Raw genomic sequence first — 27,008 nt, 5'->3', positions numbered from 1 at the left:
TGAAAAGCCTAATGCAGATAGATGGAACTAGCTTAGGAATGCATCTTGGTTGGCAAGGGCAAGTTAGGCCACAGTGAGACCTGTTTCTGTGTAGCGTAACTGGTTTGAAAGGCAGAGTAGCTTTCTGTCACTAATTATAGCACTTAGAATACCGCCTACTTAATTTTACTGCATTGAAATATATTACAGCATGATTCAGCTCATGTTTTTTTTATTGAGTGTGAATATTCCTTTTGCTTTTTAATTGCTTTATGGTTTTCTCCAAGACAAACTGGATTAATTAACTGAAAGCAAGTCCTAAAGAAGAGGCTCAGTGTGAACCATTGACCGTTGTTCATTTCCATGGATGCTGCCTGACCTTCTGAGTTCCTTCATCATTTTAGAGCTTAAGACAATAAGATACAGCAGCAGAATTAGGCCATTTGGCCCTTTGAGTCTCCTCCACCATTTCATCATGGCTGATCTATTTTTTTTCTCTTTGTCCCAATCTCTTGCTTTCTTCCTGTTTCCCTTCATGCCCTGAACAATCAAGAATCTATCAACCTCTGCCATAAATATGCATGAAGACTTGATCTCCACAGCTGCCTGTGGCAACGAATTCCACAGATTAACCACTCTGTGGCTAAAAAAAAATCCTCCTCATTGCCATTGTACAAGGATGCCCCTCTTTTCTGAGGCTATGTCCTCTGGTCTTAGACTCTCCCACCATAGGAAATATCCTCTCCACATCTACTCTATCAAGACCTTTCATCATTCGATAGGTTTCAATTAAGTCACCCCGCCCCCATCCATTCTTCTGAATTCTAGTGAATAGAGGTCCTGCGCCATCACATACTCTTCATATGACAAGCTGTTCCATCCTGGAATAATTTTCTTGAACTTCCTTTGAACCCTTTCCAGTTTCAACACATCCATTCTAAGATAAGGGGCGAAAACCTGCTCACAGTACTCTGAATGAGACCTCACCAGTGCTTTATAAAGCCTCAACATTACATCCTCAAGGAAAAGAAAATCCACAACAAAGGAAATCCAAGCAACGCGCACAAATTGCTGGAGGAACTCAGCAGGCCAGGCAGCATTTATAGAAAAGAGTATAGTTAATGTGTCAGGCCTGAGGAAGGGTCTTGGCCCTAAACATTGACTGTACTATTTTCCATTGATGCTGCCAGGCCTTGTGAGTTCCTCCAGCATTTTGTGTGTGTGTTGCTAACATTACATCCTTGCTTTTATATTCTAGTCCTATGTTGTGTGTGGTGCTCTGGATTTTCAGCATCTGCAGAATCTCCTGTGTTCTGAGTATTTTTTTTAATTGTTGCAATTTATTTTTGAGTGAATAAGAAGTGTTTCTTTTTTGGTTATAGTTGAAACAAAAAGAGCTAGCACATATGCAGGCCCTTGCTGAGGAATGGAAGAAGCGAGACAGAGAAAGGGAAGCTCTTGTGAAGAAAAAGGTAAAGGCAGCAGGAGGGAAAGTTGTGTGATAGCAAAATAGCTTGAATTTCTTTTATATTTTGTTCCCTACACCTGTTTGCATTTTCGTAGTTTTGAAAGCATGGTGACTTTTTTTTACTATCAGTTACAAGAAATTCTGTTTTAGAAGAGGTTGGGTTCCGAACTCAGACCTGAATGCCTGTTGCAATAGTTTTACTGGGGGTAGGAACTGCAAGACTTTATTTTTAATGTCCACTTATTTCTTTATTGTCAAGGACACTTATGAATGCATTAGTCAGACTTTTTGGGGATTTGTCTTTTTTTTGTCTTCAATGCAATGATGGAGTACATTGAAAAAGACAGTAAACACATGCATTGTTGGGGACAAATACATTCTGTCGATGAGTAATTAAAAACTATAAACAATGAATTAAAATAACTTGTTAATCAAATCTAGTTCAATGAGTATTTTAATAAAGAGTATTACCATGTGTTGTGGATTGTCTTTACTATTGGAAAAGAATTCTACATCGGCATGTCTTTTTATTAATGTCAGGTGATTGAATATGCTGCGCTTGAGGAACAGCTACAAAAAACATTAGCTGATTTGGAGAAAAGAGAACGCCACCTTGCCAATGGTGAAATGGAGGTAATTATGTTTTCAAATTAGAATTCAAATAGAGGCAATTTCAGTAATTCAGAGAATAATGAATGAGAAATTATTTTCCTCTCAATTTTGAACATCTAACATTTGACTCAGAGCCCAGTTGTCTCCAGTTTGAGACTCTCAAGTTCAAGTTCATTGTCATATGTGTGTATACATAGGATACAAATGGCATGAAAATAAGCTTTTTTGCTTTTGCAGTACAGTACAGTTCAAACATGATAAATGTAAGTTAACATAAACTTAAATTAACATAAATTGTACATGCATGAAAAAATAGACATAACATCAGTGCAAGCAGAGAGAAAACAATGTAGTTTGTGATAGTGTTAGGGTTTTTCAGGTCAGTTCAAGAACTTAACAGCAGTGGAGAAGAAACTTATTTTACCTTGGTGTGTGGGTCTTCAGATCCTTGCAACTCCTATCTGATGGCAGCATCAAGGTATGGCTCAGAAGATGGGGGTTAATGATTATGAATGCTACTTTCCTGAAATTTTACTTCTTTTTAATGTCCTTGACAGTCCTTAGCCCTGGAGAGCTGTACCCATGATAGAACCAGCTGAGTCCACTGTTCTGTGCCCCTCTGGTGTTCTTGCACTCCTGTGCATTCTAAGTTAGGCAAAAGGGTTTCCACTATACATCTATAGATATTTGTCATATTCTTGATTAGATGCCAAATCTCCCTAAACTTCAATGGGAGTAGAGCCATTGGCACTTCATCTTCATAACTGCATTTGTATTATGAGCCTAGGAGACTGTTGGTTTTCTAGATGTGGGCACACAGGGATGTAAAGTTGCTCAGCATTTTCACTGCAGACACTTCATTGAGGATTGGTGTATGTTCACTTGACTACTGTTCCCTAAAGTACACAGTTCTGTGGTTTTGCTGATGATGAGCACTTGTCTGTTATGACACCTCTCAACCAGGTGAGCTATCTCACTTCAGTATGCTACCTTGTTACATTCCTCGGTTCCACCAGCTGCGATGGTGTCACATAGATGGTGATGGAGCAATACTTTATCATGCGGCTGTAGATATAAAGAAAATAAAGCGGTTCCGATCTGCAGTCTTTGTAATCTAATGAGGTAGTGGATCCAATTGCAGAGGGAGGTAGAGAAGCCCATTTCCTGGAGCTTGATGATGAGTTTTGATGAGGGTGATGGTACTGAGAACAGAACTGTAGTCAATGAACAATAGCCTGACTCATGTTCTGGTTGTCCAGATGGTCAGAGCAGAGTGGAGAGACAGTGAGGTAGTGTTTGTTGGAGATTTATTATGGCAATAAGCAAATTGGAGCAGATCCAGGTTTAGAGGAAGTGACCTCTCAACGTCTGTCCTGTCAAGTGTTCTGAATTTTGCATAGTTCAGCGAGGTTCTTTCATTCTTCTCAACCCCAATGAACAAGAGGCAATTTTGGTTAAAATTTCCTTACGGAGGACAGTTATGTCACTGCAAAACTAAATCTAAATCTGTATCACCATGCTGGTTAGTATATGTTTCCTTTGTTAGTACAGAACTAAACTGTATACCAGTATGATTTTTAATAAAGCTTTTACATGTACACCAAAAATTCTTCCCTTTGTAATTATGAGTAACATATCATTTGACCTATTTTCTGAGTATCCATTTTTTTGTGTTGCATAAAAGGACATTGAACTAGTTGGCATTTTTCCCTTAAAATAGAATGTAACTGTTTTCCTACATTATACTTGTTGATTTACTGAAGTTGACTATGAACTTTCCAGTCTCCATTTGTACACCCTCATTACAGTTGCTTTCCCACCTGGATTTCTGGCCTGGTCTGTCTTGGTCAATAATATGTGGCATCCAGATTGTAATACCCCATAAAAGTGAATTAAATACTGTTATTCTGACAGTTCTGCCCTTTTGCCAATGCTGTGGTAAATGTGAAAAGTAGTACAGTATTTTAACAACCTATGTTGCTATGTTCGTGTTCAGCCAAGAAGCTTGTTTTCACCCTGTATTGCTCAGTGACTTTATATTGAAAATTAATAACACTTTTCAGAAGTATTCTTTTGTGCATGTTTACCGTCATTGGGTTAACATCTGTTTGAGTTGACCACTGTGTTTGCTCTCAGCATGGCCTTGTGAAAGTTATTGATAAAGCAGGGACATTGGGCAAGGCAAGAGCCCTGGGTGCAGCAGAAAATAATTGAAAAAGGGGATGGGTATTATAGCACTTAACCCCCATCCTTTTGGTTTAACTAACTGCCTGGAGAACTCAATTATGTACCTAAATAATGTGGTTGATGTCCTGGAGCAGATTTCCTAATTGAGAGAAGTTAATCTTGTTAACTAGCATAGATTTGGATGGATGAGGTGAATGTGTCCCTAAAATGGGATTAATTTGGGCATTTCACCCTGCCTCTAAAAATCAACCGTATACCGTATATTCTGGAGTATAAGCTGACCCCCCCCCCCCCCCCCCCCATTTTCAAGGTTAAAAAGTGACTTTTTTGTGTCACCTTTGTATAAGCCGACCCATTTTGTAGAGGTTTCGGTTTTAACCAGAAAAGATCACAAGGTTTCACATGCCGGTACCCAGCTTTGCCGGATCCGGAACCTGGAAATTTTGTGAAACAGTACCTGCAAAGAGAACAGGCCGACACATTGTGGGGCATTATAAGCAAATTCTTAATAAATAAATCAGGGAGGGAAATTTTGGATTAGGTTTCCAATGGAACAGAATCCTCTGAAATTTAACCCCTGTGAAACCATTTAGCGCCCATCGTAATCTCATTAAAACATAACACGGGGTGGTGGGATCAGTACGTGTACTCAGTATTGAGTTTGCGACCACCATATACAAAAGATTAAAAGGAATGTGGTAAGATGCTGGCTTCAAGCTGAAGGTTGTTGATTTTGCTAAAGGAATGAATAATTCTGCAGCTGCTAAGAAGTTTAGTGTAAACAAGAAACAAGTGAGAGAGTGAAGAAAGGCAGAGGAGGCGCTGAGGGAAATGTCAAAAACGAAATGTGCAAACCACGGGAAAACATGCAAGTGGCCAGAACTCGAAGAAAAAGTTTTAGAGTGGGTGAATCACTACAGACGCAGACATACCTTATTGATCCCGAGGGAAATTGGGTTTCGTTACAGCCGCACCAACCAAGAATAGTGAAGAAATATAGCAATATAAAACCATAAATAATTAAATAATAATAAGTTAATCATGCCAAGTGGAAATAAGTTCAGGACCAGCCTATTGACTCAGAGTGTTTGACACTCTGAGGGAGGAGTTGTAAAGTTTGATGGCCACAGGTAGGAATGACTTCCTATGATGCTCAGTGTTACATCTCGGTGGAATGAGTCTCTGGCTGAATGTACTCCTGTGCCTAACCAGTACATTATGGATTGGATGGGAGTCATTGTCCAAGATGGCATGCAACTTGGACAGCATCCTCATTTCAGACACCACCATCAGAGAGTCCAGTTCCACCCCCACAACATCACTGGCCTTATGAATGAGTTTGTTGATTCTGGTGGTGTCTGCTACCCTCAGCCTGCTGCCCCAGCACACAACAGCAAACATGATAGCACTGGCCACCACAGTCTTGTAGAACATCCTCAGCATCGTCCGGCAGATGTTAAAGGACCTCAGTCTCCTCAGGAAATAGAGACAGCTCTGACCCTTGTAGACAGTCTCCGTGTTCTTTGACCAGTCCAGTTTATTGTCCAATCGTATCCCCAGGTATTTGTAATCCTCCACCATGTCCACACTGACCCCTTGGATGGAAACAGGGGTCACAGGTGCCTTAGCCCTCCTCAGGTCCACCGCCAGCTCCTTCGTCTTTTTCACATTAAGCTGCAGATGATTCTGCTCGCACCATGTGACAAAGTTTCCCACTGTAGCCCTGTACTCAGCCTCATCTCCCTTGCTGATGCATCCAACTATGGCAGAGTCATCAGAAAACTTTTGAAGACAGCAAGACTCTGTTGTAGTTTAAGTCTGAGGTGTAGATGGTGAAGAGAAAGGGAGACAGGACAGTCCCCTGTGGAGCCCTAGTACTGCTGACCACTCTGTCTGATACACAGTGTTGCAAGCGCACGTCAGTGCGCTTACCTGCCAGTCAGATAATCAATAATCCATGACACCAGGGACGCATCCACCTGCATCACTGTCAGCTTCTCACCCAGCAGAGCAGGGCGGATGGTGTTGAACACACTGGAGAAGTCAAAAAACATGACCCTAACAGTGCTCGCCGGCTTGTCCAGGTGGGCGTAGACATGGTTCAGCAGGTATACGATGGCATCCTCAACTCCTAGTTGGGGCTGATAGGCGAACTGGAGGGGGTCTAAGCGTGGCCTAACCATAGGCCAGAGCTGCTGTAGAACAAGTCTCTCCAGGGTCTTCATGATGTTTAGTGATCATCTAGATACATTGTTACCAGAGAAATGGTTTGAGTTCAAACGTTGAAATGGGCTGAAAATTTCAAATTTTCGCGAAAATTTCAAAGCTACGCGAAGTTGGTGCACTCGATTTATGAATAGACATGATCTTGTGTTGAGACAAAAAACAAAGATTGCTCAGAAAATTCCCACTGGGTGTTGTTTACCTCCAAAAACGCTGCTGGGTGGACAAAGTGGGTTGCTTGAAGTTGGTTAAAGAGGTGTGGCATCAATGTTCCAAAGGTTTCGGGAAGGAAAAGTCGCTACTTGTCTGGGACATGTTCAAAGTGAACTTGTCAGGTGAGACAAAAGCAGCATTGAAAGCTGAAAATACGGACATTGCAGTCATCCCCGGTGGTTTGATGTCCGTGCTCCAGCCACTAGATGTGAGTTTAAACGAACCATTCAGAGAATTCATGCATCGACAGTGGAATGGATTTGACTCAAAAATAGCCAATAAATATGACCTGTCTTCCGTGTATTCGTTTTTCCAAAGTTGGCACCCTCTGTATAAGCCGACCCCCTAATTTTAGTACCAAAATTTAGAGCCAGATTCTTGGCTTATACACCAGAATTTGCAGTAAGTAGACAGTTTGGTGGAGCGGCCACTGGAGCTCTGAGTTGGCGCAAGAGCCTTTAACAATAATGCCTTAATCAGTTTGAATCCATTCAGGGAAGGCTCTGCTGTTTGTGGCCAGAACTGAATTTACCACTATTTAACCTGGCCAACACCAGTTATTGATAGTATATTTGTTTTGTATATGTGTGAGAATATCATAATTACTGTTGCTTTGAGCCAATAAATCTCAATTTTTTGTCCTATGTTGGCATTTATTTTGTGTTTGACTACTTGTTTTGTAATTTTCTTTCTCTCATGTCTTGACAATGATCTTAAATTTGCATTCTTCCATTTTTCTGGTTCTGTTTGAATTGGTTCCTGTTTCAGTGGTGGTGAGATTTTGAAGATGGATTTCATTTGTTTCATGCTGTTGCATTCGCTGTCACAGTTCCTGAGTTATATTTTAATGGTCATTGTTGTCATTTAGGCAAATGCGGGCACCAGTTTTGCATGCCAATGAGAACTGGTATCTAAAGGGTTAATTTAGGCCATGATTTATGCTGAAGGTTTACTCCACGTATGAAATTATTGGTGTTATTTGTTTGCATCCTGAAAAGACACATGGGGGTTTTTGTCTGAGTAAAATATAAACCAGTGCAAAAACTAGGTTGTCCAGTCTATGTTTGCTCTTGCTGACGTAAAGGCTATGGATTTTACTTTAATGTATCATTTTAAAGCAATTTTTAATTGAATCGATCATCCTATTACTGGAAGTAAGCTGTTGGAAATTTTTCCTCCATCTATTCTGCTATCATTATTTGTTAAATCACTAAATATGGCTCTTAAAATTCACTGTGTGAATTTTTTTTGAGAGATCACAAATCCGAATGCTGTATTCAAGTCCTTATGGAAAGTTTATCAGACATACTACAAAGCATGCATTTTTCTTAGATATTATTGAACAGAATTAATTCTTGGATTATAAATTAAATATTCTTTGAAAATTCTTCCATTTCATATAATAAATGCAAGGCATTAAATTTCTGCATTGTAGACTGCAATATTTGTATATTGTGATCTCTTAAAAGTGTAACTGAAAAATCAAATCCTTATTTTGTTAACAAATCAATAACGTGGAATTATGAATTCATTTTTGCCATTTTCTCCCCCATAATGTTACTACATCACAGTTCATGAAAATAACATTAAAGTCTTCAATGTTGTAGCTTCAGCATTTCTTTTTGATAAATGACTTTTGAAGAACAATTTCCTGTGACTGTGCTATTAATTGCTCATGAACAATTTTTCGATACTTTAATAATACTGAAATTACATTTCTAAATTGGAACTCTTCACTGTTCTGGGAAGTGTAATCACTTGAGGAACCTCATGGCTAGCTACAAGGTTGCTTCCTTGTGTATCATCATGTAAAAACAGTTATCATCAAATTTGGCTGCGATGCTTGTTGCCACTGAACCTATGCCTGGATTACTGGTGCATGATTCTGTCTTGCTTCAGCTGTTTTTTCATGAGCTTATTCCAATTATATCAGTTTTGCTTGAATCCTAACTGTTAGTTCCTCTTCACCCATTACACCTTTGCTTGCAAATCTTAATTGTTTTCCTTTCTAGAATTTGATTGCTCTTTTTAGAATGTCATCCTTGCTTTCAGATGTTTCAGTTGGTTTCTCATCTCCTTTGTTCAACTCTGACAGTTCCACAATCCTCCAAATCTGTGCTTTCCTCCAATTCTCACGACTGGTTTATTAACTTCCATAAGCTGCTATGATTTCAGTGAGGAAAAATGATTAACTATTTCTTTAAATACATTATCCTTATAGTGATCTTGTTATCCTTATTAGTGATCTTGTTCACCATTTTATGTTTATTGGAGAGATTTCAAAATAAAGTCTTCATGTTATTCTGTGCAAAGCTTCACAGACTGCGAAAAGAATTACAAGATGATCATGATCGGAACTTAAGAGAAATGCAGGACAACACACGGCGCTCCATTGCAGATGCTGCCCATCAGGTGGAATTGGAAAGGTCAAAGTTGAATCAGTTGCAGGATGATAAGTTGCATTTACAGCAGCAGGTAAGGAAAAGTGTGCTAATCAAAGGTGAATCTTAAAGGCAAAACTAAGCCTAACTTGTTAGTAATGAACAGAATGATAGAGGAACAGAGTAGGTCGAGCAGTATCTGTTGAGGAAAATGGACAGTTGTCATTTTGAGTCAAGATGACAGTTGTCATCTAAATTGGTTGTGATCATTCTTTATGCTCATCATTCTAGTAAAAATGTTTAATTTTATTGCAGTTATGGCTATGACGTGCATTAATTCTAGGATGTATTGTTCTGGCATATTTCCATTTTTGTTTACATCTAATTTGTCTTATAGTTTTCCCTATCATAAAATTGTCCATCTGCTGATGACTCCTTTACTTGTGTCTTTTTACTACTACTTCCTGACCTTTTATTCTATTTCTACACGAGATTCTTCAAAGCTGCTGCTCATCACTACCCACAACTTTCTGAGATGATACACTCCTCCACTTCTGGCCTCTTGTCATCATTGAATTTATTTTCATTAGTTTTGTCAGCTGCGAAGGCTCTAAGCCTTGTTTTTATTTTTCTCTCAATGCATTTGACTTATTCTTGTTTGCTGTTTCTAACATTTCCATTTTTATTAGATCTGACTAAGCTATAGGCCATTTATCCCAAACATTCCTTATGCGGCAAAATGTAAAATTTTCTTTGTAAAGTCTTACACTGGTAAAACTATTATATAAATTAATGTTATACTGCATTTTCAAATGTATCTGAAATGTTTATTTATTTAGTATGTGGCTTGATGTCAATATCTTGTTTTCAGATGTCAATTGATAATTCCTCAAGATTTTCTCACCTTTGTTGCCTATTCAAGGAAAATAATCATTCTTAAATACCAGAGTAGCATTCATCATTTCTTCATTGACTCTGAATTTATAGGACCATTTAAAAGACCATCTATTCAAAATATTTGTATTTATCCTTGGTCTACCAAAAAATCACATTACAGGCAAGATTCTTACTCAGAAGAACAGGAAATTCCTTTCTACTCTTTGTTTCAAGCATACAATCTAGATTTATAGTTCAGTATCTTAAGTTTTTTCACAGTGCTTATGGAGTCATGAAGTCATACAGCATGGAATCAGCCTCATTGCCTCACTGAATATGCAAAACCATCAAGCACCTATTAACACTGGTCATTTTCTGTTCATGAAGCTATGTTTAAGATCCCATGCCATTAGAAAAGCAAAGATGTTCTCAAGCTGAAAGGTGGGATGAATATAGAACTAATTCAAGTTCTTGTTTGAGAAAATTTGTAGATTCTACCTGATGAAAAGTAATATTTGGTTACATATTCAACAAAAGTCTGTCATGTAATAGTGGGACCCCTTTGTCATTATCAGAAACACTCTTCCATGCAGCAAGGAAAAGATTAAAGTTCAAAGTATATTTATTATCAAAGAATCTATAAATCATACACTCTTGAGAATTGTTTGCTCATAGATGGCCGCAAAATAAGAAACCCAAAAGAACCTAAATAAACAAACAAATAAATAAAGACAAACACTAGATACACAAAAGGAAAAAAAACAGAAATCATGCAAGCAATTGAAGTGAACTACAAAATCCAAGCCAAAAATTGAATCCTCAGATCTGAACCCCAGAGTCGGCACAAAGCCTCGCTTATCAGTTAATCATATTAGCAGGCACAGAGCACAACAGCTAGGGCAGTTTTCATAGCCTCAGCGCCATCGAGAGAGAGGAGTGACCATTACAGAGAACAAGCAAAATCGGCTCTCACCTTAGATCCCAGCAAGCCTGTCTTTTCAGTCTATCTGGGCCAGTGTTTGACCAAACAATGGAACAGCTAAAGGCCCCAGCCTCCCGAAGAGAGCAAACATCATGGAGAGTGAACAAAATTGGCTCTTGCCTCCAATCTGGGCTGGCGTTTAAATTGTCTAAACAGCGTATCGTGCCTCCTACTAGAACCCGGGCACCACTGCTACGAAAGGCCCCACGCCACCCAGTGACTCACTCAAATCAATTCTAATAATAATTAATCTTTTAAAAATTGTTGCTTAGAACAAAGCCTTGCACTTATTGTTTATAAATTGGATCAAATGCCTTTTATTTTCTAATGTAGTTGCTATTTTATGAGTTTTATTTGACAGCTTGTCTAGTTTGAAATTAGAGCTTGCACTGCTCTTAAGTTTTTGTTATCCAGATAGATTACACCTGAAACAAATAGCCTGAGCTATAATTTTATTGCATTGGCTGTCAGTTTATGATGATATTTTGACATTGGATAATAAAATATCAAAATGTGCATTGAGTACTTATTTTTAACATTAAACCTCCTAATCATTTTAAACTAAATCCAGACTTTTCGACCTTTATGGGTTTCAAGGCTGGCAAATGCATTTGTACAACCTTGCTATAAATGTCAGAGTTTGCTTTCCGACTGCAGTATTGTTTGAAGTAATATTTTTAAAACATATTGGATTTCTTGCTAACCATAGTCGTCTACATTTTGGATTGTAATCAGATACATTTCAGTTGTTCATTTGCCAGTAGCTTTCCAGAAACTTCGTTTTTTTTAAAATTTCTGCAAACTGCACTTATTTTAATTTTAGTGTTTAATTATTGCCAAGAGTTCAAAAGCAGATTCTTTTTCTGGAATTCATTGTGTAGATTATAAGGTCAGAGGTATTGGGAATTACACAATTAATCAATAACTATCTTATGCTTTAAGTTATTGCTTAACTTTTGGCCTAAAAAAAATCCTAGAAGAATAACATCTGAAAGTGAAGTTTGCAGTCTCCTAGTCGGACTTTTTAATGTTACAATCAGATATTGTCTTTATAAAAAGTTGAAGTGGTAATAATGTATAAACAACCAGAAAAGTGTTAACTGAATAGATGGATAAATAATGATCTGTTATGCAAGGATTAGCCTGTTATGTGGTGCTGCTTTGTATCCCCGCCTGCTTTGTCAGCAGGATGTAAACAATGAAATTATTCACTCATTTTTAAATCGGAACTTGATCAGTGTTCAGATTTCTTGCTGTTGTCTGCTTGTACTTTAGTTGGCTTACAAGTCCATTTATTTTGAATGTGAATTTTTAGAGCATCTGTTTAGTGTCTGATGGATAAGCTGACTTCCTTTGGTTTCTTAAGTCATTTTTTTTCCACTTCCATGAACTCTACCCAGCTCCACGAAGCAGAACAGAAGTATAAATTGCTTGAGAAGGAGTTCCATCAGTACAAGGAACAGCAGAGCAGCAAGCCTGAAATTCGACTTCAATCAGAGATCAATCTATTAACTCTAGAAAAGGTAGAATGAAATTGGATGTCAGCAATATATTTTAAGTTTTTTTCCCATAAGATATTATAACAAGAACAATGCTTAGCTTTTTAGAATGGTATTGGATTGAATCCCAATGTGCATTGTCCATTTTTCAGATTTGAGCCCTTGAATTCATTCTGTTAATGCTCCTAACTTTTAAGACCACACTGCTTCTTCCAACATGTTGGTGAACACCTTCTACAAATTGAAGCTAACTTTTGTTGTGTTCTTTATATTCACACGTACCGTGGGTTACTAATGAAGAAACATCTTCTGGAAGAAATAGAACTTTTATTTAATAACAACCACAACGTGTTTACAATGCCATGTTTTCTTGATCTTTCTGTCATTTCTGTGCATGCTCAGAACTCTCTCCAGTCATGTTCTTACATGTCATATCACCACATCTTCCTTTCCTTAAAAGAAAAATCAATTAGCAACATTGACCAGAGCAAATACATAATTTAACATGTCTTTATCAGTCTCTCTAGGGGTTTATGAACACAAGTAGTCCTTCTAAGTAGTTCACACAGTTCTTGTGTTTCGTTGTTATTTCCATGTTTAGTCTGGTCTGTATCAGTTAACTGAAACTAAAATTGGCTCTTTCTTGAGGTCTTTGCGATTTCTTTTTAACACTACTACTCCTTCTGTTTGGACCATGTATAATCTGGGTTGTACTTCAAGTACTGTAGCTTTCTGTATGCATGTGTTCGTTTTGTCTTGTATCCTTAATTCATTTGCTTGGTGCAGTTCAGGTAATGGACGAGAACGTCTGTCAAAGTATATTTTCTGCTTTGCTTTGTGTTCATCTTTCCATCTTTTCACTTGTTCACTTCCCTCCGTTCTCAGAAGGCTCTCATGTACTGACAGATTGGATCTCAAAAGGTGTCCCATCAAGAGCTGAGCAGGTGAAAATCCACATTCAAGTGGAGTACTGTAATAGGCTAACAAAGCTTTATAAAAATCACCTCCACTATCTTTTGCCTTGTTCATCAGTTTCTTGACAATTCCTACCGACTTCTCAACTAATCCATTGGACTGAGGGAAAAATGGACTAGATGTTGTATGAACAAAGCCCCATTCATGAGCAAAATGTCCCATGCATTCATCATTGAACTGTGGACCATTGTCTGTGAAAACGTCATCAGGTACACCATGTCTGGAAAATAACTGATTTCATGCATGTGATTACATTCTCTGCAGTTGTTCTGCTCAGACCACACACTTCAGGATACAATGAGTAGTAATCTGTTATTAATAGATAATCTTTCTTGTCAGTTACAAAAAGATCAATGCCTACCTTCTGATAAGGTCCTCTGAGGACTAGGATGTGGATGCAGTGGCTCCTTCGGGTTGCTAGGTTGGTGTTTAAGGCATAATTGACAAGAAGATACCAATTCTGCAATTTCTTGATTCATCCTGGGCCAGAATGTCACTTCCCATTCCCTTTTACACTTTTCAATACCTAGGTGGCCTTCATGAATTTTCCCAAGCATTTCTTTTCAGGGACTTTTAGGAATCACAATTCTGCTATCTTTGTACAATATCCCATCCACAACAGACAGTTCTGATCTGTGGTTCCAATATTCTTGTACTTCTGAGGTACAGTCATGCTTATTATCTGGCCATCCATCTATCACCACTTGTATTACCTGACTGAGAATTTTGTCCTCCCCTGTCTTGACGCAGGATTTCCAACTTTTTGGGAGGTTTTTGGGAGACAGGTTCAGTCTCTGATCATATCAACAAATGCCTGAACATCAACAGCGTCCCTGTGACTGTCTTTTGTTGTTGGATCTGGGAAGTGTGTCAGCCGTGTACATGAATTTTCCAAATGTGCTTGACACATTCACTGCATATCTTTGCTATTTGATCATCATTCGCTGAATTCGCAAAGGACAGTCACTTAAAGGTTTGTGAAATAATGTAATCAGAGGCTTATGATCAGTTTCAACATCAATAAGTTGCCCTGAGACAAACTGATGAAATTTTGCAAGCAAACATAATGCTGAACAAAATAAAAACACAAAATGCTGGCAGAACTCAGCAGGCCAGACAGCATCTATGTGAGGAGGTAGTGATGACGTTTCGGGCCGAAACCCTTCATCAGGAGTGAAGTAACATGGGATGGTCAAGGGGGGATAAGAAGTGGGGGGAGGGATAAAGTAGAGAGCTAGGAGGTGATAGGCTGGAGGGAAATGGGCTAGGGGGAAGGTGGAGAATTAAGGGAAATAAAAGAGAAAGAAAGGTAGGGCTGGGGGCAGATTATAGTGAGGGGGAAAAAGAGAGAGAAAGAGAACCAGACTAAAATAATAGGGATGGGGGTAAGGGGGGGCAGGGGTATCAACGGAGGTCTGTGAGTTGGATGTTAATGCCAGCAGGTAGGAGGCTACCCAGGCGGGAGATAAGGTATTGCTCCATCGACCTGCGTGTGGCCTCATCTTGACAGTAGAGGAAGCCATGGACAGACATGTCAGAGTGGGAGTGGTCTGTGGAATTAAAGTGTGTGGCCACAGGGAGATCCCACCGCTGCTAGAGGACTGAGCGCCGGTGTACGGCAAAACAGTCTCCCAGTCTGCGGCGGGTCTCCCCAATGTATAAATGGCCACATCGGGAGCACCGGATACAGTATATCACCCCAGTTGACTCGCAGGTGAAGTGGTGCCTCACCTGAAAGGACTGTCTGGGGCCTGGGATGGTGGTGAGGGAAGAAGTGTGGGGGCAGGTGTAGCACTTCTTCTGTTTGCAAGGATGAATGCCCGGAGGTTGGTGGGGAGGGATGGGGGGGGATGAATGGACATGGGAGTCGCGTAGGGAGTGATCCCTGTGGAAAGCTGAGAGTGGGGGGGATGGGAAGATGCGGCTGGTGGTGGGATCCCGTAGGAGGTGGTGGAAGTTACGGAGCATTATACATTGGATCTGTAGGCTGGTAGGGTGATAGGTGAAGACCAGGGGGACTCTATCCCTGGTGGGCTGACGGGGGGATGGGGTGAGGGCAGAGGTGCGTGAAATACGGGAGACGCAATGGAGGGCAGAGTTGATAGTGGACGAAGGGAAGCCCCTTTCTTTAAAAAAGGAAGACATCTCCTTTGTCCTAGAATGAAAGGCCTCATCCTGAGAGCAGATGCGGCGGAGGCGGAGGATTTGAGAGAAAGGGAGATGGTGGGAGGAGGAAAAGTCTAGGTAGCTATGGGAGTTAGTAGGTTTGTAGTAGACATCAGTGGATAGGCTATTAGGTGGATAATGCTGAGCAATTCTTTTTCAATTTGGACATACCTTGTTTCTGGATCAGATAATGAACGAGATGCATATGCCACTGGTAGCCATTCCTTATCATGTTTCTGGAATAATACTGCCCCTAGGCCTGCCTGAGATGCATCACATGAGATTTTAATGGGTCTCTCAGCATCATAGAATTTCAACTCAGGTTCTTTAGTGAGCACTTTCTTGAGATTTTGCCATGCCTTCTGTTCATGATTCCAGCTCCATTCGTTTTTCTATTCTGTTAGCTGCCTCAATAGAATAAGCTGTTCCAAAAGATTTCCCATGTAGTTGACCATTCCCATGAACCTTTGAACATGCTTTTTACATTGAGGTCTTGGCATGTTTTCAATAGCAGAAACCTTCAATGGATCAGGACGCACACCCTCATTGCTGATGATGTCACCCACAAAAGTAAGTTCAGTCACTCCTAGCTGATGTTTGTCTTTATTCAACTTCAGGTTTGCCTTGCGTGTTGCCTCAAAGACTTGTCTGAGTCTGGCGTCATGCTCTTGTTAAGATGATCCCCAAACAAAAATATCATCCATGGAAGTATCCACGCCCTCAATGTGCTCATATAGCATGTGAATGGTTTTTATGGTACACTTCAAGAGCTGATACAATTCAAACGGAAGCCAAAGAACACAATATCTGGCAAAAAGAGTGTTGAAGGTACACAACTTTGAACTCGGTTCATCTAGTTTAAGTTGCCAGAATCCAGAGGATGCATCTAATTTACTAAAGTACTTTGCATTAGCAAACTGTGACATAGTTTCTTCAGGAGTAGGCAATTTGAAATGCTCTCTTTTAATGGCTCAATTCAAGTCTCTTGGATCTAAGCAAATCCTGAGTTTTCCATTTTTCTTATCACCATTTTTATTATTTTTCTTATGACAAGCGAATTGACCCATTCAGTCGGTTCATCAATTTTTTTTATGACTCCCAGCCTTTCCATTCTGTCAAGCTCTGTTCTCAGTTGATGACATAATGCAAAAGGCACTTTTCTATATGGATGAACTACGGGTGGCACTGTGTCGTCAATTTTAATCGTGTGCTCTCCTGGAAGACAACCAAGCCCTTTGAAGTCCTTATACTCTTTCATCTGTTATGGATTCAAGCAACAATAAATATATGAGTGAGGCAGGGGTTTTTTATAACAAATAACATTTATTAAACACTGAAAACAAACCCCCAAAAGTAAACAAATCACTAACGTAACCAGAAATCAGCTGCTGTGCGGCAGCTTAAACAGTTCTTAAAGCGATGTTGCAAAAACAGTTCTTCAAAGTAGTATCGCAAAAGTTCAAAATGCTCACAGTCCATTTAAGGGAGAGACTTTTTAAGACGATTTAAATTCTCTTTCACGTCGTGTTGCTTCGGTTCCCAAATCGAACTTTTCCCACTAAGAATTTATGTAGATGGACAAATGGAATGGCTTAAAGGCAGTGACCTTTTCTTTATAGAACTGTTCCCAATCCTTTCTGCTATTTCACAGGGATTAACATGAGAACAGTCAACGAATTCCTTTCAAATGAGGATCAAACAAGGTCGAACCTGTTTCACCGTCGAAATCGATTCTGCTCGATCTTTTAACTCCCGAACTTTGATCTTCATTCTCCACTGATTCTCAACTAGCAGTGTTATAAAGAAACTGCTGGCAATGACATTTTAAACTTTAGGCATCAAATAAAACTTCATCTTTCAACTAAACTGCATCATAACATTAAATTACGCAGTAGCATGAAGTCAACATGACAAATCCAGCCACGAACTGCCCCTCCTCACAGGGAGGGGTCCTCCTTTTATACCCTGTTTAAAAAAAAACTGTCACATGACCTCTACTGGCGGGAAAATGACGTCACTCCACCATCACAAGACCATTACCTCAAGTCCAGTATAGCTTCAACACCTGTCATGTGACAAGTACACCACTGTCACGTCACGGGTACGTAACACATCAAGTCACTGCATTTTGACCCTGTCACTGTCCAGTACTAACACTTTTCACCAAATTCAGTCTCTCACAGGCAGATAAACCGAGTATTAACCGTACATTCCTTGGCATCACCGCAAATGAAAGCGTGTGCATAATATTTTTGTATGATACTTTTGCCACACATGTTCCTTTAACTTGAATGTCTGCATCTGAATACCCAGTCACTTTTATATTTGTCTTATGTAACTTTGGTGTTGGCTTTAATGCATTAAACTCAGATTCTGCAAGAATATTTGCTTGTGCTCCAGTATCAGGTTTAAACAGAATATTGTTTTGGTTCAGTTGCAGTGGAATAGTCCAGTCATTCTTACTTTGTTTTCACAAAGCACATCTATATAAAACTCCTCAAGTTCATTTTCAAGCACTGCATTTATTTGTTTTATTTTCTTTCTACTTCTGCAACAGTGTGAAAAGTGATTACTCATACCGGACTCATTGCACATTTTCCCATACGCTGGACACTGTTTTGGCCGATGTTGCTGACAACAGCAATCACATAGCTTTGTTCTCGCAGATGACGTCTTGCTCTTTCTTGTTTTTGTTGTCGTTTTATTATTTTTTTCTAATATGTTCACGCTCGTGTACGTCGCAGCTGACGTCGCGTTCTCTGAAGCTTTGCAGAACCTCAAAGCTTTTTCCAAGTCTAAATCTTGTTCTCTTGACAGTCTTTCTCTCAGACCATTATCTAGAATGCCACAAACAATTCTGTCTTTAATGAGAGTGTCTGTCAGCTCTCCAAACTCGCATGTTTTACTCTGGTGTCTCAACTCAGCAACATATTGATCAATAGTTCCACTAGCTGTCTGCGTACAAGTCAAAAATTTATGCTGCTCATACATCACATTATGGTTCGGTATACAAAATGCTTCAAATTTGTCCATTATCGATTTTAACTTTAAATTATCTCCATTTTCAATAAATAAATGATTATATACCTCAACTGCATCGTCACCTATTACGTGGAGTAGAAGCGCAGCTTTTGTTTTTTCTGGTTTTTTATCCCCTTCAATTGCTGATAAATACAATTCAAAACACTGCTGAAATTTTCTCCAGTTCTCAGCTGCGTTCCCAGACAATTGAAGTGTCAATGGAGGCTGCAAACCTTCCATTTGTAAAACTGTCAGCAACACCAAAACAGTTTGAACTCTTTTTTTCAGAAAATTATCTTCAACTCTCCTGTGTTAGGAAACTATTCTTCCAGACTGACTTTTGACACCATGTTGTGTTCTTTATATTAATACGTCCCGTGGGTTACTAATAAAGAAACATCTTCTGGAAGAAATAGAACTTTTATTTAACAGCAACCACAACATGTTTACAATGCAATGTTTTCTTGATCTTTCTATCATTTCTGCGCATGCTCAGAACGCTCTCCAAACGCGTCATATCACCACAACTTTAGCCAATGATTTGGATGTAGCCAGTGAAAAGTAAGGTTCTGCACCGGATTGCCATGGCATGCTTCTGAAAGCATCTGTTCGAAGGCCTTTTACATTGATTACATTGTCTGATGTAATTAGAGACAGTTCTAAACAGTTTAAAAATTGATAAAAATATCTTTTTTAACAGAAAATAATAAACTTAAGTGTGCTTATGTTTTGGAAATTAATAAAATATAAAGAAGATTTGAAATAACAAAAATCAAACGACATACTATTTTAATGAAAGTCAACTACTATTTCATGTGAGAAACACCAGCAATGGCCAATGTGCAACTTGAGGACCAGCCATGGCATTTGTCCAGCACCACAGAGAGATGCTACAGAAAGTCGCTATATTTGATAACAAGTCCAAGGTTGGATGACAGGTCTCTGCAGATTTGCCAACTCGCTGTCATCACAATGCGGTCCAGTAGTTAACACTGAAATACTTCATTTGACTGTTTTATTAAACAAAGCTTGTTCATTAATACCAAACTTAGTCAGTAAATCATTAAATTACCAGAAAGATTTGGTACTTGGATACTTACATGTTGGGTTATGAAATTTTTATCTTCCTTGAAATTTCTAAACATTTGAATTTTCAATGGTATTCTGTGAATGAAAATCAGGATGGTTATTTTGGATTCCTCTTCAGGTTAAAGATGGGGAATTTGCATGATGTTTTAAATAGTTATTTCATATCAATTGCTTCAAAACTAGAATTGTGAAATGATTTTGCTTTGAAATAATGACAGTATTTCAGATGAAACTACCATGTTTACCTTTCTAGGTTACAAAAGATACACTCAATGTTGCTTGTCTGACACGTCTAGAATACAAGAAGTCCATTTGCATGTTCCAAGGGGAAGGAAACATGCCAATGATTACTTGTAAACAACATAAATTATAGATGTCAAGTATGGTATATTCATTCCCCCAGCAGTTCCACATTTAAAAGGAAATGCATCTCTTGAACCAAATATATACTGCAATTTCTATGGTACCAAAATACTACTACATCTTTCCTCTCTTTAATTTCTACATCACTTCAGTATTTTGAAAATGGAAGTATTATTTCCTGAACCTGCACTTTACCCTGCTCTCCCACTTCTTCAGCGGCCATGGTTGAATCTTATTCCACTGTTCCTTTGTTGTTCCCTTTCTTGAGCCTCGACTGCATGCTTTGCTCTTATCCTCTAGCTGCCTTAATTTATTTACCTTTCTTGGAAGCTTCACATGTGATGCATTTCCAGATTTCATTACTGGATAGAACCAAGTATTAATTCAGAAGGCAAACAACAGTACAAGTTGCACTAATTCTTCCAATCCTGATAGTAATACAAAGTAATTTTTTTATACACATCAATGAAATAAATCTATTTTGAGATGATATTGTTTTGGTTGACCATACTGAGTCCAGAAATAAGACTTGCTTCTCGCACAATGGTCATTTTTAAAAAATCAATAGTTACTGAATATCAAATCCATTTGGAAATGTTGCCATCATCAAAGCTGTGACCAAAAGTTGGCATGGTATTTCACTTGGGATAACAAGAATTTCATTTCAGTTTAGGCCACCTGGAAAATAGGAGAGTGAATTGCAGGTTCAGGAAGAAACACCTCAAATTAATGGCTTGTGTTTTTCTTTAATCAAACACTAAGCATTAAACACTATTATGAAGTATCTGTCATCAGAGATTGCTAATTGCCTCATATAGATCAATAGAAAATAGTGAAAATGACTGGCATTTTTCAGGATTCTGTGCTGTATCTCAATAAATAAGTAATGTTAACATTTGGAGCTATAAGTACAAATGAAACTGATAATAGTCCTTTTGTTTTAATATGTTCAGCTGTCTGAAATTAAAAGAAATCCATCCAAAGTGAAATTTAAACAAAACAGCTTCTTGAATAAGAAACATTCCCTTTTTGCAGATTAGTGGATATTTGAAAGGGGTATTAAATTGTCAATCATTTTTTGTGATAGTATTACAATACTTAAAAAAAATTTTGTCCTCACCTTTTTATTAGGTGGAACTTGAAAGGAAATTGGAGTCGGCCACAAAATCCAAACTGCATTATAAACAACAGTGGGGGCGAGCCTTGAAAGAATTGGCACGCTTGAAACAGGTAACATATCTATCATTTCTTCCAGTGATAACTGAAATGATCACATAACATAGTTGACATTTGACTTCCGTATTTGAAGTCAAAATGATCTTTTTACATGTGTTCTGTTCATATCTTTGTATATAAATGTGTCAATTCTTTTACCATAAATACTCAAGTTAATTGACCTTCCCTTTCTTTTCGCCATGAAGTCAGTTATACATTTAGAAGTCAAATAAAACAACTAAAATCTCCCCCCCCCCCCCCATCTCCGTTCAGAATATGGTTTCTCATAGCAACTGAACTGTTAAATGGTTTGGATAGATACTTATTTGCAATAATTATTTGTCACCATCAGAAGTAATTAACTATGAAGAGTTTCAGGCTTCAACTGTTAATTCGGAGTTTTCTTGGTGCTAACTGGCAGAGTTTATCTTACAAAGGCTGAAACACTTTAGAATAGGCATACATCAATAAGTTCCAGAAAAAATGCTCTTCTCCTATTAAAGATGGTACATGGAATATTACTGATTTCTGAGTCAGTAATATTTGTGCAATTCTCAAGTAAGTTTTTTTAATATTAAGAGTGTTTAGATTTCTGGATCAAATGTTTAAATCCTTTATATATAAATTTGCATAAGATTTAGTTTCTGTGCACCATCACATTGACATTAAAACTGATGGATGTACTTAAGCATGGTTAAGTTTTCTGGCGTTTCAGTTTAGATTTTAAAAAAAACATCAGATGGTCTATACTACATTACTAAGGTTATGCTAAATTACCCTCACCTACCACAATAGCTGTCGGTTAGCTATTTCTGGCATTACCATTTTAGTACAGGAAATTAAAAGTCAACTCTCAGTTTTGCTCCTGATGTTCCTTGTGGGTTCTTCGTGCAAAAGGAGGTCAGAAGGTAATCATATTTAAGATTTGGCAGCCCTCCTGCTTTTGCTGCATTGTTCAGGAAGGAATCTCTTGCGTGCAGGGAATAATACAGCATAGAAGCACTGATTAGCAGGGAAGAAAGGGAGCCTTTTCTGGTTGGCTGGTGGTAACTAGAGGTGTTCCACAGGGGTCTGTGTTGGCACCAATTCTTTTTACGTTATATGTCAATGATTTGAATGATGGAATTGAGGGTTTTGTTGCAAGGTTTGCAGACGATATGAAGATAGGTGGTTTTGAGGAAATAGGCTACAGAAGAACGTAGACAGATTAGGCAAATGGGCAAATAAGTGGCAGATGGAATATGATGTTGGAAAGTCTATAACAAACCTGGCTATTATTCTTGATTCAGATTGGGTTTTAAATCTCACATAAAGAAAGTGACCAGAGCAATATTTCTACACTTATTGCAAATATTGCAAAGGTACGTCTGTTTCTATCACATAATGAATCTGAAAGACTAATTCATGCCTTTATATCAAATAGACTAGATTACTAGAATGCATTTTACTGGCCTTTCAAAGCAATCTATCGACAAACTACAATTCATTCAGAATGCCGCTACTAGACTTAAAAACCAGGAAGAGGAAGCATATCATTCCTGTCCTAACTATTCTGCCTTGGTTTTCTGTACCTTTTAGAATTGATTTTAAAGTTATCTTGTTTTTAAGCTTTCAGTGATCTGGGTCCAGAGTATGTCATGGAATTTGCTTTATAATCCTGCTTCAGCTCTCAGGTCTTCTTCCACTGGTCTCTTAAATTTAAGCAATCTCCTACAAAAGATAATTGGCAGGTCAGCTTTTTTAAAAATCTCTGCTTCTAAACTGTGGAACTCAATACCTAAAACTGTAAGTGATGTAGGCAATGCACGCAAACTCTGCCCTGATGAAGGGTCTCAGCCCAAAAAGTCAACTGTACTCTTTTCCATAGATGCTGCCTGACCTCCTAAGTTCCTCCAGTGTGTTGCTTGGATTTCCAGCATCTGTAGATTTTCTCTTGTTTGTGAAGGGTTACAGACTCAGTTGACAGCTTAATGCCAGCTTAAAACTTGTTTATTTAACCTTGCTTTGAACTGACATCTTTCTGTCTTTTATTTTCCTGTTTGCACTTTATCCTATTGTAAAGCACTTTGAACTACATCATTTGTATGAAAAGTGCTCTAGTGCAATCTTGTCAATGGCTTGTATAACTACAGTATAACGTTCCTACTCCTAAACTTGATTGTCTTGATTGATAAAGAGCATTCTACGAAATACCTTTTTCACCACCCTGTGTAGTTGTGCTAACACTTTCAGTGAATTGCGCAGTTATATTCTCAATTATAATTCCCAGTTATAATACTTGGCAGTGCCCTGCTAGTTACTGTATAAGTCCTTCCTTGGTTTGACTGTCCAAAATACATCATTTCACACTCATCTGTGTTGAAAAGCATTTGCCATTCCTCGGTCTATCACCATAACTGATCAAGATCTCTTTGTAATTCATTGTAACCTGCTTCTCTATCAATAGGACCCCTGATCGTGCCATGTACATTCAGATCCAAGTCATTTACATAAGAAATGAATAAGAGATCCCAAACACTGACTCCTCAGGCACCCAACTTGTCACGGGCTTCCAGTTGGTGAATCAACCTTTAACTATCACCCCTGCTTTCCATCATCAAGCCAAATCTGAATCAATCTGATAGTTCCCCCTGAAACCCATGCAATTCAGACCTTCCATACCAGCTTGCCATGTGGGGCTCATCAAAGGCTAAAGTGCAAATAGACAACATCCACTCTGCTGCCTTCATCTATTTCCTTAACTACCCCTTTATAAAACTCCAACTATTCAAATGATGACAGATCTTGTTCTTCAAAATTCCCTCCAGTAACTTCTGTAAAACTGAAGTCAGGCTCACCAGCCTATAGTTCCATGCCCTGTCCTTGCTACCCTTCTTGAACAATGGAACAATTTTAACCACCCTCCAATGCCTAGAACTTTGCCAGTGGTTAATGACAAAGCAAATATCTCTACCAAGCCCTCTAATGATTTCTTCCCTGACTTCCCATGAGGTCTGGGGATGCATTTGGTCCGTACTTGGATTTGCCAACCTAATGTGTTTCAAGGCTGCAAGTACCTCTTTCTTCATAATATGCATATTATCCAAGACTTCACTACTTACCCTCATTTCTTTGCTATCCATGATATTCTCCTTAGTAAACATTAAAGAGAAGTAGATATTTAAAAATCTCAGCCATTTCCTGAGACTCCTCATAACGACAATCCTAATGGCCTTTAAGAGGACCTAGTCTCTCCTTCATCGTTCTTTAACTGTTAATACACTTGAAGAACCTCTTTGGATTGCCTTGAACTTTGCCTGACAAATCAATCCCATACTCTCTTTTTGGCGTCCCTCTTAAATTTTTTATATTTGGGAAGAAATTCATTTCGTACCCAGCAGCCTAAGCAAGATGTACACTTCCTTACATCATTAAGGGCCTCTATCACCTCTTCTCATTGCTGCCATCATGGAGAAGGTATATGAGTCTCAAGGCACACACTCAATGATTCAAGAACTTCTACCCCTCTGCAATCAGATTTCTGAATGGACATTGAACCCATGAACAGTACCTTGCAGTTTTTTGTAATTATGTATTGCAGTGTACTGCTCCCATTTGACAGCAAATTTCATGACTTATGCCAGTGCCATTAAACTTGATTCTGATTCTATTTCCTTATCAGAGCCTCTGTCTCATCAGTCAGGGTTCCCTGAACTTCGTACGTCTAACCTTCACCCTAATGGGAGCATGCTGCTCCTGGTCTCTTGATATGACCCTTTTAAAAGCCTCCAAGTTGCTAACTTTCTATCGCCCAGTTAACTCCAGCTAGATCCTGCCTTAAAGATGGCTGTGCTCCAAGTGAGCAAATGGACCTGTTCTGTCTTTCTTTATAACTAATGTACTTTAAAACCAATAGAACTGTTGATGGCCACTTGTTACTTGACCTGCTTCATTTCTTAAGAAGAGCTCCAGTATTGTTATTTCCCAGGTAGGTTTCACTATATGTTGCATGAGGAAACTGCCTTGGATACACCGCACAAATTCCACCCTATCCAGGCACTTTACACTCTGGGTGACCCAGGCAATTGAAATCTCCCATTAGCATTACCCTACTATTCTCAAAACTGCTGACCTTTGGGATGTCTATAATAAGGCCCTATGAGATGACAATTTTCTTCTAATTTTTACGTTCTACCCAAACGGCCTTATTAAATGATCCTACAAGAATATCCTGTAAGTACTGCTGATGTATCCTCCCTTATCAAAAGGACAACAGCTCTTCCATTAGAAAAACACTGCATTAAGTAAAAAATAAAGATCTCGATCATACATTGAAAGAATGGATTTGTCAGCGCTGGAGTGAACATGTGCTTCTTAATGGCATGGTGATCATGAAACAAAGAAAGATCTATCACCACAAATTGAAAATTGATGGTAGTAGTGAATCCTTAAAAATACAATATACCTTTTAATCAAAAAAATGACATTGTAGATGGAGACATAGTTTCATTATGTTAATGGTATGTAATAAGTTTTACCGTTATGTGTGATGAACAACTGTAAGATAAAAACTATTTACCAGCAGCACTTAAATTTAGAGTTGGAAATGATGGTAATTCCAAGCTTTCTCATTGTATATTCCAAAATCCAAAAAAAATTGAAATCCAAAACACTTCCAGCCCCAAGTATTTCGGATAAAGGTTACTTAACCTGTATCACCTAGCTGAAAAACTGGGGTTGAGCTGTAGCATGTGGAATTTAATCCATACAAGTGTGAGGTATTGTTCCCTCGAAGGTGTGCAAGTGTGTGCACACACACATCTTTTGCTACCAGCGAACAAAGGAATTTAAACTACATACAAAAGGTTGTCACCCTTTACCTTGTTGGCATGTTAAGTATATTTCATGAGCTGTACACCGTGAAACTGTATTTCATGATGTGTACACTGAGGTGGATGGTGTTGACAACATGGAGTACGCAATGATTTGCCTGCAGATTTTAGAACTGGCTTATTTATACTGTTTTTATTGAAGAAATTATTGATTCACTATGCCCAATTCCAAAGAAGCAAAGGGGCGTGAAGTACCAAAGTACTGCTAGTTCATGTAAAGTGAAATGGTTTAAGGAAACAGTAGAAACTGCTACACTGAAAGCTCATGAGGTTAGAAATGTACAATACAGAAACTGGTGTTGCCTGCATGTATTGCCAGGATGCAAAAGTTGCTGGAGAATTTGCAAGTGGATATTTGAAAACATGACTTTTTAAAGTGTCATTTACCAAGCAGATAATATCATTTTGGATGGTGTGCAAAAGTTTCAGCAAGAAAATCCTTCATCACCCATTACAGGCCTGCTGTGTATGTTTTGTGAGAGTGCAGATGAACGAGATTGAAAATGATTGAACCCAGAAGAGATCAAAGTTCTTATTGGCAGTGTTTTGCTAGCTTTTAAAATGAATACCTATATGTATAAAGTTCAGTGCACACACGTTGTTGTCACTGGGCAAAGAATTGCACAGTTCAAGATTTTTGCACACCCTTGTCATTACAAATTAGAGGGAACATTAGTGTGAGGTGATGCACTTTGTGAAATTATAATACTAAGGAATTTAAAGTGGCTGACCTCTCTCCACCTTTGATCTCCTGATGAGAATTGGCTCATGGAACTCCAGTTTTCTCAACGCACACAAAATGCTGGCCGAACTCAGCAGGCCAGGCAGCATCTATGGAAAAAAGTACAGTCGACATTTGAAGGGTTTTGGCCTGAAATGTCAACTGTG

At 38.6% G+C, this 27,008-nt stretch overlaps 1 protein-coding gene across 3 annotated transcripts in view; it reads left to right on the top strand.

Annotated features, from left to right (window-relative positions):
- The window catches only part of cep120 (centrosomal protein 120), a 94,501-nt gene that overhangs the window by 44,850 nt on the left and 22,643 nt on the right, over positions 1 to 27,008 (top strand). For 2 of the 3 annotated variants that reach the window (XR_009512140.1, XM_059969663.1), the window contains exons 15-19: positions 1,362 to 1,451; positions 1,988 to 2,080; positions 8,996 to 9,157; positions 12,322 to 12,444; positions 21,166 to 21,264. Coding sequence is in view for 2 of the 3 variants with exons in the window: in XM_059969663.1 (XP_059825646.1) it covers positions 1,362 to 1,451; positions 1,988 to 2,080; positions 8,996 to 9,157; positions 12,322 to 12,444; positions 21,166 to 21,264 (567 nt within the window). In the remaining variant the exon portion in view is untranslated. The remainder of the gene's footprint in view (positions 1 to 1,361; positions 1,452 to 1,987; positions 2,081 to 8,995; positions 9,158 to 12,321; positions 12,445 to 21,165; positions 21,265 to 27,008) is intronic. The other variant, XM_059969664.1, reaches the window with a different exon arrangement.

Source organism: Hypanus sabinus, chromosome 5, assembly GCF_030144855.1.
Source record: "Hypanus sabinus isolate sHypSab1 chromosome 5, sHypSab1.hap1, whole genome shotgun sequence".
Lineage (NCBI taxonomy): Eukaryota > Metazoa > Chordata > Chondrichthyes > Myliobatiformes > Dasyatidae > Hypanus > Hypanus sabinus.
Note: the sequence above shows the minus strand (reverse complement) of the source record. Positions and strands in the feature narration are given on the sequence as shown.